Here is a 14143-nt window from a genome sequence, read left to right as displayed (position 1 = left end):
ATTCAGTTGGTATTATATTATTATGACATTATTAGTTTAATCTGAAAACAGAATTTTATTTAAATGTATGACTTAAAAAAAGATATGAGATTTTTGTTGATCTTGAGGTCATGTTTTTGTTATTTTTGAATAAATATGGATTTTCAATTTGTGGCACACACCGATCACACTCCGATATGATCCTATTTTGATTTTTCCAGGTTTTTCTCAGAAGAGCAACACTGATGGCACAAATACTTGGACTACGATAACCAAAGGTAAAACACAGAGAATTTTAGCAAAGGGGAAGGTGTGGCCAAAGAACGAGTGTCCAAATGAGGAGACAAAAATGCAGCATTACAACTGAGGATCACTTATGCTAGTTGATGATAATTAGGGCTGCACGATATGAGGAAAACTCGCGATATTAGTGATCAAGATTGCGATGACAATATAACTTGCAGTATATGAACAAATAGCAAAACAACCAAAGACATCATTTCCATTTCACTGAACCTGTTTAAAAATTATACCCCAAATGACCCTTGTCTACATAGGAGGCGAACATCTAACATAAAAGGGCTCCATCTGATTGGTCAAATGCATAAATGGATTTATTGAATTAGTTAAATACTTCAAGCTGCCGTAAGATTGTTTTAGCCCATTTAAGGAAACCATTTATTGCAATTTTCGCCTTCTTTTGTGATGTGCATATTGCACAGCTTGATCTTGCGATAACAATTAAATTGTGATATCTTTTGCAGGCCTAATAATAATTAAAAGGATGCAGTCAAAATAAGAAACAACGATTCAACAATTATCAGTAACACAATCTTAAACACAGCTCCATTCACAAAGTTAAGTAAAAAAAAAAGAGATTAATTGAAGAGCAAAGGTGACCTATGTAAATATCTGGCTGCAAACAGCATAAAACCCTTGTTTTATGACACGTTTACCATAAATCTATAATGGTGTTCAGATTTACAAGATATCTGACAGTCTTAAAGGAATATGATACACATTATCCTTTTAGTTTTTGGAATTTGGCGTGCAAATGAAAGAATATTTTTGTTAATGTGCCACATTATGTTTAAAGAATTATCATCTTTAGATTACGCAACATGGATTATTACTAATGTCCATCATTAGGATGCCAATAAGGAGTCAATAAGCTTACAAATGGAGAATAGGTTATGGGAAAAGCAGTGGAGCAAGTTTTCAAGCATGTAAAACCACAGCAGACAAATATGTCATTGCACAATGCAAAGAAATGACAGATAAAAAGAGTAGGTTGTGAAATGCATGACATGTTGCATAAGAATGTACTCTTTGGGGAGCGTTCTTGAGAGAATTTGTTAATTTCCTTTTTTTTTTTTTTAAAGAGAACAGCTCAGATAAAACTGCTGAAGCTGTTATAAGAGATCGTGAATCACAAACCCAGATGGTTTCAAACAAAACAGAAAACAGACTAAAAGATTTCAAGAAACAAAACCCACACCCAAAAAGGTTTACAGGACTTTTAGATGATTAAACTTTTCCGAAAAACCTTTTTTCATTTATACATATTGTGCTTGTGACTCAGTGTCTGTATTCCAGGGGAAATGTTTGCTTTCTCCATTGAGAGGACATTAAACAAACTAGGCCACCCTGTCCTTCTTTAACCTCACTCACTTGGGAGAATCAGTCCTAAATAATTTTCATTTTACTTTAAATAACATTCCCTAAGTTACTTTTTATACACATTAATTCCTACGAGCTATATAGATTTAAATAACATTTTTCAAAATGTAATTAACTATTTTTTATTCCAAATCAGGCCAGCAGAGGACAGTCTTGTTACGTCATTTTTGACCCTTCTGAGGGTTTGCAACTCAAATCATTTCTGTGTCTGCACACAGACTAAAAAAACAGCTCAAAACTTGACCTGATGAGATCTTCATGAAGGTTTGCCATTTTGGCATGGATTTAAATTTTAAAACTTACTGTCACTATACTGTAATTTCAAAATGTTCAACTCCTACGGTATGTTTTTTTCATAATTAACATAATAAAATGTGTTTTAGTTAATTGCGCTTGTGTTTCACAAAAGAAATGCAACTTTTCTTATAAATTCCATCCTTCTGAGTCCCTTCGGGAGTCACGGGAGCAACTGTTGGGCAAAAAACCGGTTTCCAGTCTGTAGTAGGGCCTCACAAACACTCGCATTCATCCCCAGGGGCAATTTAGAGATCCCAATGAACCTATGAAGCAAGTTTTTGTACTGTGGGAGAAAACTGGAGTGCCCAGAAAACCCCTCACACACATTTATACTTGTTGTGAAAACATGCAAACGCCACACTGAAATGCACCCGGGATTCAAACCAAGGCCTTCTCGCTGTGAGGCAGGAGCGCCAACCACCATCACTCTGTGTAGGCCGTCTTGATAAATTGCAATCTTTAGAAATGTTTAGTAGAAAGACTGTTAGCAGCAGCCACTTCTAAAGCAGTGTCCCATCAAAAAGCTTTCTATCATTTTTGCAATCAGAAGATTTCTTAAACTGTCTAAGACAGCTCTAAATTGTTCATGTTGGTTGAGTTGAGATTCTTTAAACCAAACATACAATCCATAAGGGAAAAAAGACCACTTAAGGCATCAAAAAATAACTTTATTGTGATCATATCATCCATGTTTGCAATATGAGAAAGCTGGAATTCTTGAGAAGCCACACTAACAGAAAGAAAATGTGCAAAATTCCACAAAATAAGTAACAGTAACTGTGTATGATTATATGACCCATAAACCAGTTATTACTAGTTTTGAGATAGGTGTTTACAATGTAAAAGTTGGAATGAAATGATTGAATTAAGCAAAGAACAGACCAGCAAAAATGGACAGATTTCGCGTTTTATGTTGCATTTTGAGTAAACATCTGTTGGATTTGGAAATAGTTACATTCTGTTCTGTTCCAATCATGAGTGCTGGGAGCAGTTCAACGTTTCCTAGAAGAGAGATGTCGCAATGACCAGACGTTAATGATGAACAAACTGTGAAGGGATGTTCAAAACTGACCCAGACACTGCCTGGTCTCTGATTGGTCAGTTGGTCCCACGCGGACAAAATCACTCCTACTCTACTCGGCGCGTGCAAGCGGCCTGTCGCTCAAGTTAAAGCAACATGTCGCTGGATTTTTGCAATCGGGTTTGGATTATTTTCTGCGTCACCATAGGTTATTCTGGTTTCTTTTGCTGCGATGTTTCCTCAGGGGGAAATCCAAACATTCCACACATTGCCAAATATTTCAGCACGAAGGGGAGGTACGAAGAAGTGAACCCGCATCTCATAGAGGACATACTTGCTGTAAACATTTCCATTTTGCAGCCTCCGTCCCCGCAATGTCGCCAAATCCACATGACGGCCATCATAAGACATGGAACGAGATACCCCACTTCCAAAAACGCCAGGAAGATGCAGAAGCTTTACGGTGTGGTCAAAAGCGACGCAAAGGCTAAGCACGGCTGGCTGCAGGAGATCCTGACCCGCTGGACGATGTGGTACACCGAGGACATGGACGGCCGGCTGGTCCAGAAGGGTGTGGAGGATCTCAGGCATCTGGCCGTCAGGTTTTCTAAACTGTTCCCGAGCCTCATTTCACAGGAGAACCTGCGCGGAGGCCGCATCACCTTCATCACTAGCTCCAAGCACAGATGTGTCAACAGCACCCTGTCCTTTAAGGCAGGACTGACCCACCTGTGGGGCATTAAAGGTACCACATTACAGTACAACGTTATCCCTTCAGACCATTTCAACTGGATTTTGAGTCAAATAAAACACTTGAGTCATTATAAGTTATAGGTAGCTGTTGACTTCCGGATTGAAGCACAATCAAAGTTAAATGTCCTGGAGCTCAATCGTTTTGTTTTACCTGGTTACCACCAGGTGGCGCACTAAACAAGAAAATCTATCTGCTTTCACTCCAGAGTGAATCTGGTTTCATATTAGTTTTTATAAATTTTCAAATTGTTATTAATCAGACAGAAAAGAATGCCCTTTTAGTATTAGCAACGTAGAAAATACGCACAAGATCCATGCTCCGCCCCATTCTGATACATTAACTTGTGGACAACTAGATCGTTGACTGTATATATAGAACTGGACAGAGCGGGTGTAGCGTCATTCCTAAAATAAAGCGAAATGAAGCCAATTCACAGTTGCCATTTTTTTTCTGCGATACGGACGTATCACCATATTGGAGCCAGTCGCCAGGGATTGACCCGAGTTTTCGGAGTCAAAATTTCTATGGAAACTACTGTAGCCAATCATGAGTAAGCTTGTTAAGCTTGTTCCCCAGCCCTTCCACTGAAAGCGAGCTCGGGGGAATTTGTCAATCAAACGTTTGCGGTTGGAGCCGGCGGGCACCGCATACTTTTGCTAAGGCATCTGATTAAAACATGTTTAAAAAATGTATAGGAGCAAGACTGGTTGTTCTGACATATATAATGAATGAGTAATAGCTGTTTACTTCTCTATAGAAGTATACAGAATTTTGGCTTCTTGGATCCAGCAGGTATGTCCTATTTGGAATGCAAGGGGGAGGGGTCGCTTTGTCAAGTTCTCTATACAGTCAATGGACTAGATCAGGGGTCGGGAACCTATGGCTCGCGAGCCATATATGGCTCTTTTGATGGTCACATGTGGCTCGCAGACAAATCTTTAATTATAGTTTTTTTTTTCATTAGACCAGTCCTTCTCGGGCGCGATGCGATGCCAGAGGCGCGCAGTAGTAGCGGTGCTTAGAGAGAGAAATCTGCGCCAGCGCTATCAGTTACTATTATCTATTATTTCACAGAGTTTGTACCAGCTGGAAACCTGTGAATTGACGTGCCTAAAACTGCGCGCTCCCGTCTCTGAGAAAGAGCGCGCAGATGCGGGGACGGGATGTGTGAGGGAGAAAGCAGGGGGTGGGGCTGAGGTGTTGTGGGGACAGGCAGCAGGTGAATCGCGCAGGGATTGTAAAAACGTAAAACCCGCTGCCCGTCACTCACTGCAGCGTGTGAGTGTGTGTTTGTCTCCCCGTCTGCATGTGAGCGTCTGCCTCACATCTACAGAACATTCAGACCTAAGATCACGTTTAAAGTCTCAACGCCTGAACGAAGCAGAAACTCACCACGTATCAACCAGACTAGACCATCAACAAAACTACCACGAGAAATACTCATCATTTATTAGCAACAGAATAACAATATTAAAAAGAATCCACAGACTTATTGTACTTTAAAAATGTTGAAATTAAATCAAATGCACACATTCATTTGTATATTTAGTTTTAAACAAATTGTCGCGGACTGAGTTGGATGGCTGTTGGGCCGCGTTAAAAGTTCTGGAGTTCATTGAACGCGTCAAGCAGAGCTCTGATTGGCCCTCAGTTCTGTCGCTCAGCCTGTTGTTAGGTAGTTTGGACCAATGGGGTTCAGCTATGGGCCGAATAAGGGAAATGGGAGGGCTGCAGCGGGAGCAGGTGAATATAAAGTTGGGAGAAGCGCTCTCGTGTCGGCGGGAGAGATTCAGGAGTTGCTGAATTAATTGAACGGCGTTTGTTGCCGTCTGCAGTAATCGGAATAAAGAACTTTAAAAGAGGTTAAGTCTCCGTGCCTCAATGTGGGGAAGGGACACTACATTATTTATGGCTCTTTCGAAATTACATTTCAAAATATGTGGCATTTATGGCTCTCTTGGCCAAAAAGGTTCCCGACCCCTGGACTAGATCATGTACATCCTCGTTTGAGCTGGCATCTGGCTCAAAACTGTCCGGCTGATTAGCTCCAAAATCGTTTGCCCTTTTTGTTGCGCCATCAATGTTGGGTTGGGGGTTTGAGGGGCTGTAACCTAGCAGGACAGCGTGTAAACAAAGAGCTCTCAGAAGTGTGGAGAGAAGGGGAAGCAGGGTTATTCCTCACTACTGGTTCCAACCCTTTCTGCAGAAACAATGTCTTGGAAAACAGCACAGGTTTTTTGTTTTTTTTTTTAGCTAAAAACGGCATAATTATAATTAAAAGACCACAGAATCCATAGAATATTGGAGTGGGTCCTCCCTTTTTTTAACTTAATATCTGAGTGGACATGGGCTTTTTAGCCAGAAATGATCTTAGTGTATAAGTAACAACAGTTGGTCTTATCGAACTGTTAATTCCTACTAATAGTTAAAGTTTATCATACTTCCCCAAAATGGCTATGACTAAGAAAGAAAGAAAAACATCTTCAGCCAAACCAATGGGGAACGTCACAGCATGCTCCCTATATTTATTTACATAGTCAAAAACTTTAACCTACTCTGGGCAGAGGTTTCAGTCTGATTACAGCACCGTAGGCCAACGCATACATGCTTTTTCTGTTTTAGAAAAACTTTACCTGCCTGGATTTCAATATGAAACCTTATTGCTATAAACTGATCAATTGTAGTTGTTTGATATTCCTTTTCTACTTCTTAAAGTCCCACTTCTACCATATTTCTTATCTTTTGCAAAAGCATTCCCAGTGGTCTGATAATTACTAATGTGCAGTTTTAACAAAAAGCCTGCGTCATTTCTTTCATGACACATTTTCTGCAGCCCGGCAGCAGCTCATTTGAAAAGTGGGTTATGGACGAGACTGTTGGTGTGGAAGTAACCATACGAGAATATCCCAGCATGCCTCTGTTTACACTACACTCTCTGCCGTTCATGAAGGTTTATAGCTCCTCACAGCCCCAAGCAAACAATAGGGGAGCAAAAAAACGGCAAACATTATCAGAGTAATCCAGCTGTACAGTTTTAAGCCAGATGGCAGCTCAGATGAGGAAAATGAAAACATACATGGATCTATTTGTCTGCAACTGGGAGATTTCGAATTGGAGCGAAGCTGGGAGACTTTTGCCCGCCCATTGCAGATGCTGCGTCCCAAACCCGAGCTTTTTCAAACTGTGGGTTTTTTTCTGCTCTTGATTGTTCACAATATGAATAAAGAAATACCTAGAAACTCGGTTTTAATCTTATGTTTAATGTTTAAAACATCATTTTCGTTTGAGTGGGTCTTTAAAGATTTACTTTTTAAATTCTGTTTAAATTGTTAAGTTGTTATTTTAAACAAAATCACTCAAATCCATTCAGTTTTATTGTTTGACTCATCTTAGTTACCTACTGCTGATGCTGTAGGTAACTAAGATGTTCTCAGCTGATTCATCAACAAGGACTCCAGTAGGTTGTGGTTTAAAGTGAAACCAACTGTCACAGCTTCATATTCAACATTTGTTTTTGTTTTGTTTTTTTCCTTGGAGATATGGAGTTTGACCATGCAGTGAATGATGCCCTCATGAGGTTCTTCGAACAGTGCTCTAGGTTCGTGGAGGAAGTGGACAACAATCCATCTGCTATGACAGAGACAGACAAATTCAAGCAGGGCCCAGAGATGAAGAGGGTCCAGCAGAAGATCGCAGACCGTCTGGAAGTCCCCTACAACCTCATCACAGATGGTTAGTGGAAGGAGCAGCCATCAGGGGACACTCCGTTTTCAAATAAAAAGGAACAAAACTCCTTTTATTTGCACCACACCGTACATTGACATTTGTTGGATATTTATTGCATTTATGGATAAAAAAAACCTTTTAAAACAACTTGTTCAGATGCTGTAAAGGTGTTGTAAATGCTTAAACAATACTTCTAAAGATAGTCAAAGATACATATTGATGCTTAGTTGAACTTACATGTCCTCACGCATCAGCTCTCATGCCAAAAATAGTTAAAGATGAGTTTTGCCAACTTCTACTCTCCATTCTTTTGTTGTATTGGCTCACCAAGTGTTTCATTCCACAATTGAATGGCGTTCTATAACAGAATGTGTCCTGCAGACATGGCGGAAGCTGCGTTCTACCTGTGTGCTTATGAGTTTGCCATCAAGACCGAGAATTCCCCGTGGTGTCGGCTCTTTGATGAGGCCGACGCGCAGGTATAACTGTCACAAATTCCACTCTTTGTTTTTAATTGAATTGTTATGACAGCTCATTCTATTACAATCCTTTGCATTTTGTTCTCTATCTACTCCTTTTTATCCAGGCAAAAATAAGATTGTTTATAGTGATTGTTTCTTCTTTGTTTTTACAAAATAACAAGATAAGATGGTTTCAATCTGTTGGCCCAACCCCTTTTTTCTTTGTACATTCTTTGCCTTGGCCTTTAAGCGATCGATGATGCTGACAGTCTATGATTGAAAAGACTGACGTGTGATTTGGTGTCACACCTTAAACAAGCATGTATTCATTCCTCCAGGAACTAACTGTGATCATAAAATAAACCTGGCACGCATACCTTCATTTAATTTCATTTCTTCTTGTTCAACAGGTTATGGAGTACGCGAATGATTTAAAACAGTTTTGGAAGCGCGGTTACGGCTTTGAGATCAACAGCAAGGCGAGCTGCGTTCTTTTCCACGATGTGTTTACCCGTTTGGAAAAAGCCGTCACAGAAATCAAGTGCGTAGCATTGATGTGTCTTTTTTTAAACTGCAAAGTAATGCATTTTCCCACCACTTCTTATGAAGGCGCCTCAGTTAATTCTATTTGCTGAATTAGTCAGTGATGATGTTTGGTCCACAAGTTCCATTTAGTCCACACCAAAAAGTTTTTTCCTCAAACTGTCCACCTTTTTTTGGCCAACTCTCAAAAGCATTCTGAAGACTAAGACGGAGTGTTAGGGCCAGTTTACAATTTTAATTTTTTTATTTTTTTACGACTTTTAAGTTGTAAATTTACAAGAAAAAGTCACAACTGTTAAATTACAAGATTTTAGAGATTTTTTCTCGTAAATTTACGAGAAAAAAGACACGTTTGGGTGTATAAGACTGCTGCAGCCTTTATTTTCCTTTTCATTCACACACCCTGAAATTCATTAGTCACCCTACGTCATGAACCTGTCATCCGAACACCAATGCGGAAGTAAACAGTGTCACATACGCCCCCTCATCCAGATGAAACGTCCTGTTTCAACATAAAACAATAAAGATGAATGAAAATAGTCTGTTATCTTAGCATTGGAACGTTGAAAATGCCAGAAAGTGCTCCTCCTCCTCAGACGGAAGCGTCACACAGACGTAGAGATATGGTCTTTGGTGAAGTAAGAAAGGATTGACGTGGACAGCTGCAGGGATACCGACGGCTTCATCGGGCTGCAGAGATCCTGCAAACCAACCATCAATAAATAAAACATTAATAAACCGTAAATCAAACAAATGAGCTTCCAAACATTTGGAACGTTATCAATAAACATTCAGCTCACCTGTTCAATTGAGTCCAGTCTGTCTGCTCTGATACTGCGTGGCGTTCACTTGCTGCATCTATGCTCACTTCCACTATGATTTAGTAAATTTATGAGTTTTTCTTCTCGTAAATCTACGACTTAAAATCTCAACATTTTACCTTTTTTTCTGTCTTTTTTCATAGAAGACCGACGCTGACTAGTATGTGAAAAAACAATGGTCTTGGTTTATTTGTAGTTAGATTCTGGTGCGGTTCAGCTGCAGGGTAAACACAAATAAACTGCCCAGTCAATTAAAGAGTGGAGTGCATTTAGAATAGGAAAAAAGAATTGAGTACAAAGAAATCCTGAAAAACTTTTAAAATGTCTTGTAGTTCAAGGTAACGCAGTGCTATGAAGGTGTTCAGTATTTTATTTTGATCAAAGGACTAGACTTTTTGTGATCCAGCAAATTAATAGTTGCTTTCTCTCCACGTATAAATCCAAGTCAGGGTATAGAGCATTAGTAAGAAAAGAGGATACAATAAGAACGGCAGTGAAAAAAGTCAAATAAAAAAAAATTCAGAGACGACTTAAAATAAGAGTTATTTTACGACACTACGATACGTTATTACTGTTTTCTGGTTCCTGTTTGGAATATGTTTTAAGATGTTTAAAATAATCAGAAACATTTTTCAAAAAACGGTAAACAATGTGTTAATGAACAGCTTTTTAACTACACTGTGTTTCAAAAGGGCTTTGGTCTCCAAATGTTTAGCATCATCTGCCCTTTTGAACCAAATGTGTGTACGGTAGTTATTCTAGCATATACTGTAAGTTCCCTAAATAGTTACCCTTTTTCAAACCAAACTTGTCTGAATGTCTCTTCCAGGTCAGGCCAGCAAGTGAGTGAAGCCGTGACGATTCAAGTCGGCCATGCAGAGACTCTTCTGCCACTCCTGACCCTCCTTGGCTTCTTTAAGGACAGTGACGCTCTGAGATCCGCTAACTTTGCCTCGCAGAGTCAACGCTCATTCCGGACCAGCCTCATGTTGCCCTACGCAGCCAACTTTGTCCTCGTCCTGTATGACTGTGGAGGAGGCGACATCAGACTGCAGCCCCTGCTCAATGAGAAACCCGTGACCTTCTCAGACCTGACCGATCAACAGGCCTCCATGCCCCTGTATGAACATGTCAAGGAGAGCTACAGAAACCTGCTGCAGGGATGTGACTTTGAGACAGAATGCCACTCCTTTAAGACTAATACTGAGGTTTAGGGGCGCTGAATAGATGGTATCCAAGGCTTTATCCACAACACTGGTAATATTAGCAAACATTGACTCAGTGGGGACAGACAGTTGCTATTCCTTGTCAGTTTTTTGCTAAGCTTGAGTGGCATGACAATCATATAGGACAGTGGTCCTCAACCTTTTTAACGCACAATGTTTTCACGATCCAGTCTTTATGATATGGCGCACGATTATTGTAGCAACGCTACGGTGAGGGTGGAACGGACATGTGACAAGGCGAATTCTGAGCTTTTATTTTGACACGCATGACATAGCACATGGCAGAGGTTTGATATTTTGGGAAGTTGAAGGCTCTTCTTCTGTCTCCTGGCTGAGCGTTTTCCCCTTGGCAAAGAAACTTTCCAAAGACGTTTGTTTTTTACTCATTTTGCTAGCTCCTGGGTTTTATTTTAGCGGTAATCTATCACGTGACCAAGAAGAGCGCCTTGGCCTGCGTCAATAGTGACATAGGCGAATGGAACAGAGAATCTGCAATTTTTCAAAATAAAACATCTTTCAGATTCCAAAATAAATAAAACAGAAGTAATGTTAGTTATTTATTCTTTCTGTTCGGCCCGATACCAAATGACCCACGGACCGGCACAGGTGAGACAACTTTGGACTTAAAAGTGTTTGGTGCCTCATTTCGAAGGGGTGTCTTTAAAGGTAACTTTTATTTTCTTAGTTCCTAAAATAAAGAAACCATAAATGTAAACAAATTTGCTATAGATTATTAAGAAATTACTTTAAGCAGTTCCCACCGACCAGAAGAAAAAGAGCCGATCCGCGGTGTGGATGCAACCTGTAGAACCGGCAGAGACAGCTGCAGCATTTTTACTCTTATTTTGACTTTTCCATTTATGCAAAGATAAATACTTCTTGATAAACGACATTGGCAGAGGTTAAAAGAAATGTACAAAATGTACAGCTCACCCAGAACAGAAAAAAAGATGTAAGAAGAAACCGCCTTGAGAGTCTGATATGAACATGAAAAAATGTTACATGTAACAGCTCAGTGACAACTGTCCTGTGTAACTGGTTATTGTGTGCCAACAACATAGAGAACGTGCAATCTTTGTTCCATTCTCTAAATGAACTGATCCCCATCATCCAATTTTCATGACCAATGGAATGAACTACCTTAGCTAACTTTCAACAGGGTTTTGTCAGATTTTGCCAAAAAAGCAGCAACAAAGTGTTCAAACTGGCTAGTTTGTGAAAAATTAATTTAAGTTTGTCCAAATTTTTTACACACTGATAATGAACTCATGACCGGTCATTATCTATACTTTCAACGGCTAATTTGAGTTTTTTTAATTTTAGGTTTTGAATAATTACTGTTTGCTCAGGGATGTTTTGTTAAGAAAATATAATCAGGAATTTTGACCCGCTTTAAATTATGTTGCTATACAAACAAATCAGTAATTATCTTTCTGTTTGCAGTGTGTCGAATTCGTGTGTTTTTTTAAGTGCAAGTTACCAATGCTTGATGTTCTATTAATCTTTGAGTGTTTACTTGGCACCCAAAAGGCTGGTGTTTGTAACAGTATTTAGCCACATTAAGACCTTTATTTTTTTTATTTTTTTAAAGCAGTGGATGGTGTGCTAATAACTTGCTGGGATGATCCAGGTTAGAGGGTTCAAGTCAAAAAATCTGAACAAATCAGTTGGGTGAGAAATAAGAAAATATGTAAAGATCAGAATAAAGGTGGAAGCAAAATAGGATGAAAGGTTGGATGAGGGTACATCCATGGATGGGCATTGTGTTCTAGCTTGCAACACAAAAAATTGGGGAAACATGATAAATAATAAAAGAAAACACCAAAAGAGCAACTTTGTTACCCTGCGTGTACTTGCATTTTGCTTTATTTTTTAGGTAATAAAGTGTTCTTTGCATCCACTGAGTGTTTTTAATGTTTGACTTCAAACAAAGATGACAAATATTGAAACCTTGGTTGACCGGAGCTTATTGGTCTCCATATGACACATTACTCATCGTCATGACTGCGTCAATGATATTAATTAAAGGATTACTTCTAGGAACCACTTTTGGCAAACATATTCATGCTGTTCAATCTGTTGAAGCCAATTGGAGGCTTATCATGCAAAAAAGCCAACATTTAACTAAAAACTGAGAAACTACACCTTTTTATCACTTTTTGCAGTGATGTATCCTCCCTCTGAAAGAAGACGGAGGGGTCTCAAGTTAGGATTGTTGAAGAAAAAAGAAATGTTGAAAGGTGAATAAAGGTCACCTCTTAACATTATTTTTTCAGGGAAACACTATCTATGTGTACAGGTTTTATTTGCTGCTGTAATTTGTATGTTGCAATCAAATTTGGTGCAATTCAAACAAAAACATGAAGACATTTCTATTTTTTTTTTCATAGTGGAGACCCACAGGGCATCCTGCTGCTACTCACCTGTCTTATTACCAGCATCTTCACTGATATGCAGACAATCAACCTGCAGGACAACGGTGGTTTTTGGTTAAGAGTTATTCTGGTTATTTTTGTCTTTTTTCTTCTTTAATGAACAGAGATTTGTTGTAAACAAAAAACAGTTTTAATAAATTGGCCCCGACAAATAAAAGTAATAAAATGAATATGTAACCTAAAGATCAAAAGAAGAAAAAAGCAAAGCCCTGGTTAATAGACCACATACATATGCATATTATGTCTGTGTGGTTAACACTCTGGGGAAGCTTTATCACTACGGGCAAGTCCATTCCACACACAAAGGGGGGGGAGTGAAACAACTAAACAAACATTTTAACCTCTTCATCATTAATTATAAATGAAAAACGAAAAAAATTAACAAAGACAAAAACCTAATTGGTGATGAATGGTTCACCCAGCACCGCAAAAGAACATTTCAAGACATGCAGTGCTTTGCCCTGTTAGCTATTAACTACAACATTCACTTTTTTCCCCATTCATTCAAGCGACACTTGTTTTGAAGTTGAGTCATGGCATCTAGACTTAAAATTTTCTTTCTTGAAATGTTTCACCATTCATCCAAATGGCTCATCGAGATCATACCACTTCCAAATGAACAAGTAAGAGCATGTGTTGTAAGGATAATGACAAATCAACCCTTATTGGTAAAGATATGTATGGCATTCCTCAAAGTACCCTTAAATCTTAATTCCCACTCCGATAATACTTCTATCTATTGTAAAAGCGTTCTCCGTGGTTTTTAATTATGATAAAGCCGTTTTGAGGCAAAATTACAAAAATGTATATATATATTGTAATTTTCTAGGACATAGTTTCTGCAGAGCAGCAGGAGTTCATTAGACGTTCACCTCTGAGTTGTGAGCAGAACTGTTGTTGCGGAGTAAGCCCGCCCCCATTTCCTATCATCCCTCTATTTCAATTCAGTTCAATTCAATTTTATTTATATAGCCCAATAATACAACAATAATTGTCTCAATAGTCTTCATACCGGTAATTGTATAAGATCATGAAATCATAGAGAATATGAAGTCATAGAATTTAATAGGTAATGGCTAAACTAAACAGACTAGGCTGAACTGGGCATCCCTGCCCTTCCAGTGCTTCTCAAATAGTCAGGCGTACCCGATGCAAGGGGGGCGGGCAGTAGTGGCGGTTTTACGCACAGGCAATACAGGC

General features: G+C 39.1%; 1 protein-coding gene across 1 annotated transcript; it reads left to right on the top strand.

The window, feature by feature from the left end:
• Positions 1-2983: 2983 nt before the first annotated feature.
• LOC101172268 (multiple inositol polyphosphate phosphatase 1) lies at positions 2984-12408 on the top strand. The gene is made up of 5 exons (XM_004077095.4): positions 2984-3722; positions 7269-7463; positions 7839-7936; positions 8329-8459; positions 10112-12408. Exons 1-5 carry the CDS (start codon positions 3134-3136, stop codon positions 10494-10496), a joined length of 1398 nt encoding a protein of 465 aa, XP_004077143.1. The 5' UTR covers positions 2984-3133; the 3' UTR covers positions 10497-12408.
• Positions 12409-14143: the final 1735 nt, after the last annotated feature.

This window comes from Oryzias latipes, chromosome 15 (genome assembly GCF_002234675.1).
Source record: "Oryzias latipes chromosome 15, ASM223467v1".
NCBI lineage: Eukaryota > Metazoa > Chordata > Actinopteri > Beloniformes > Adrianichthyidae > Oryzias > Oryzias latipes.
This window is presented reverse-complemented; position numbering and strand designations above follow the sequence as displayed.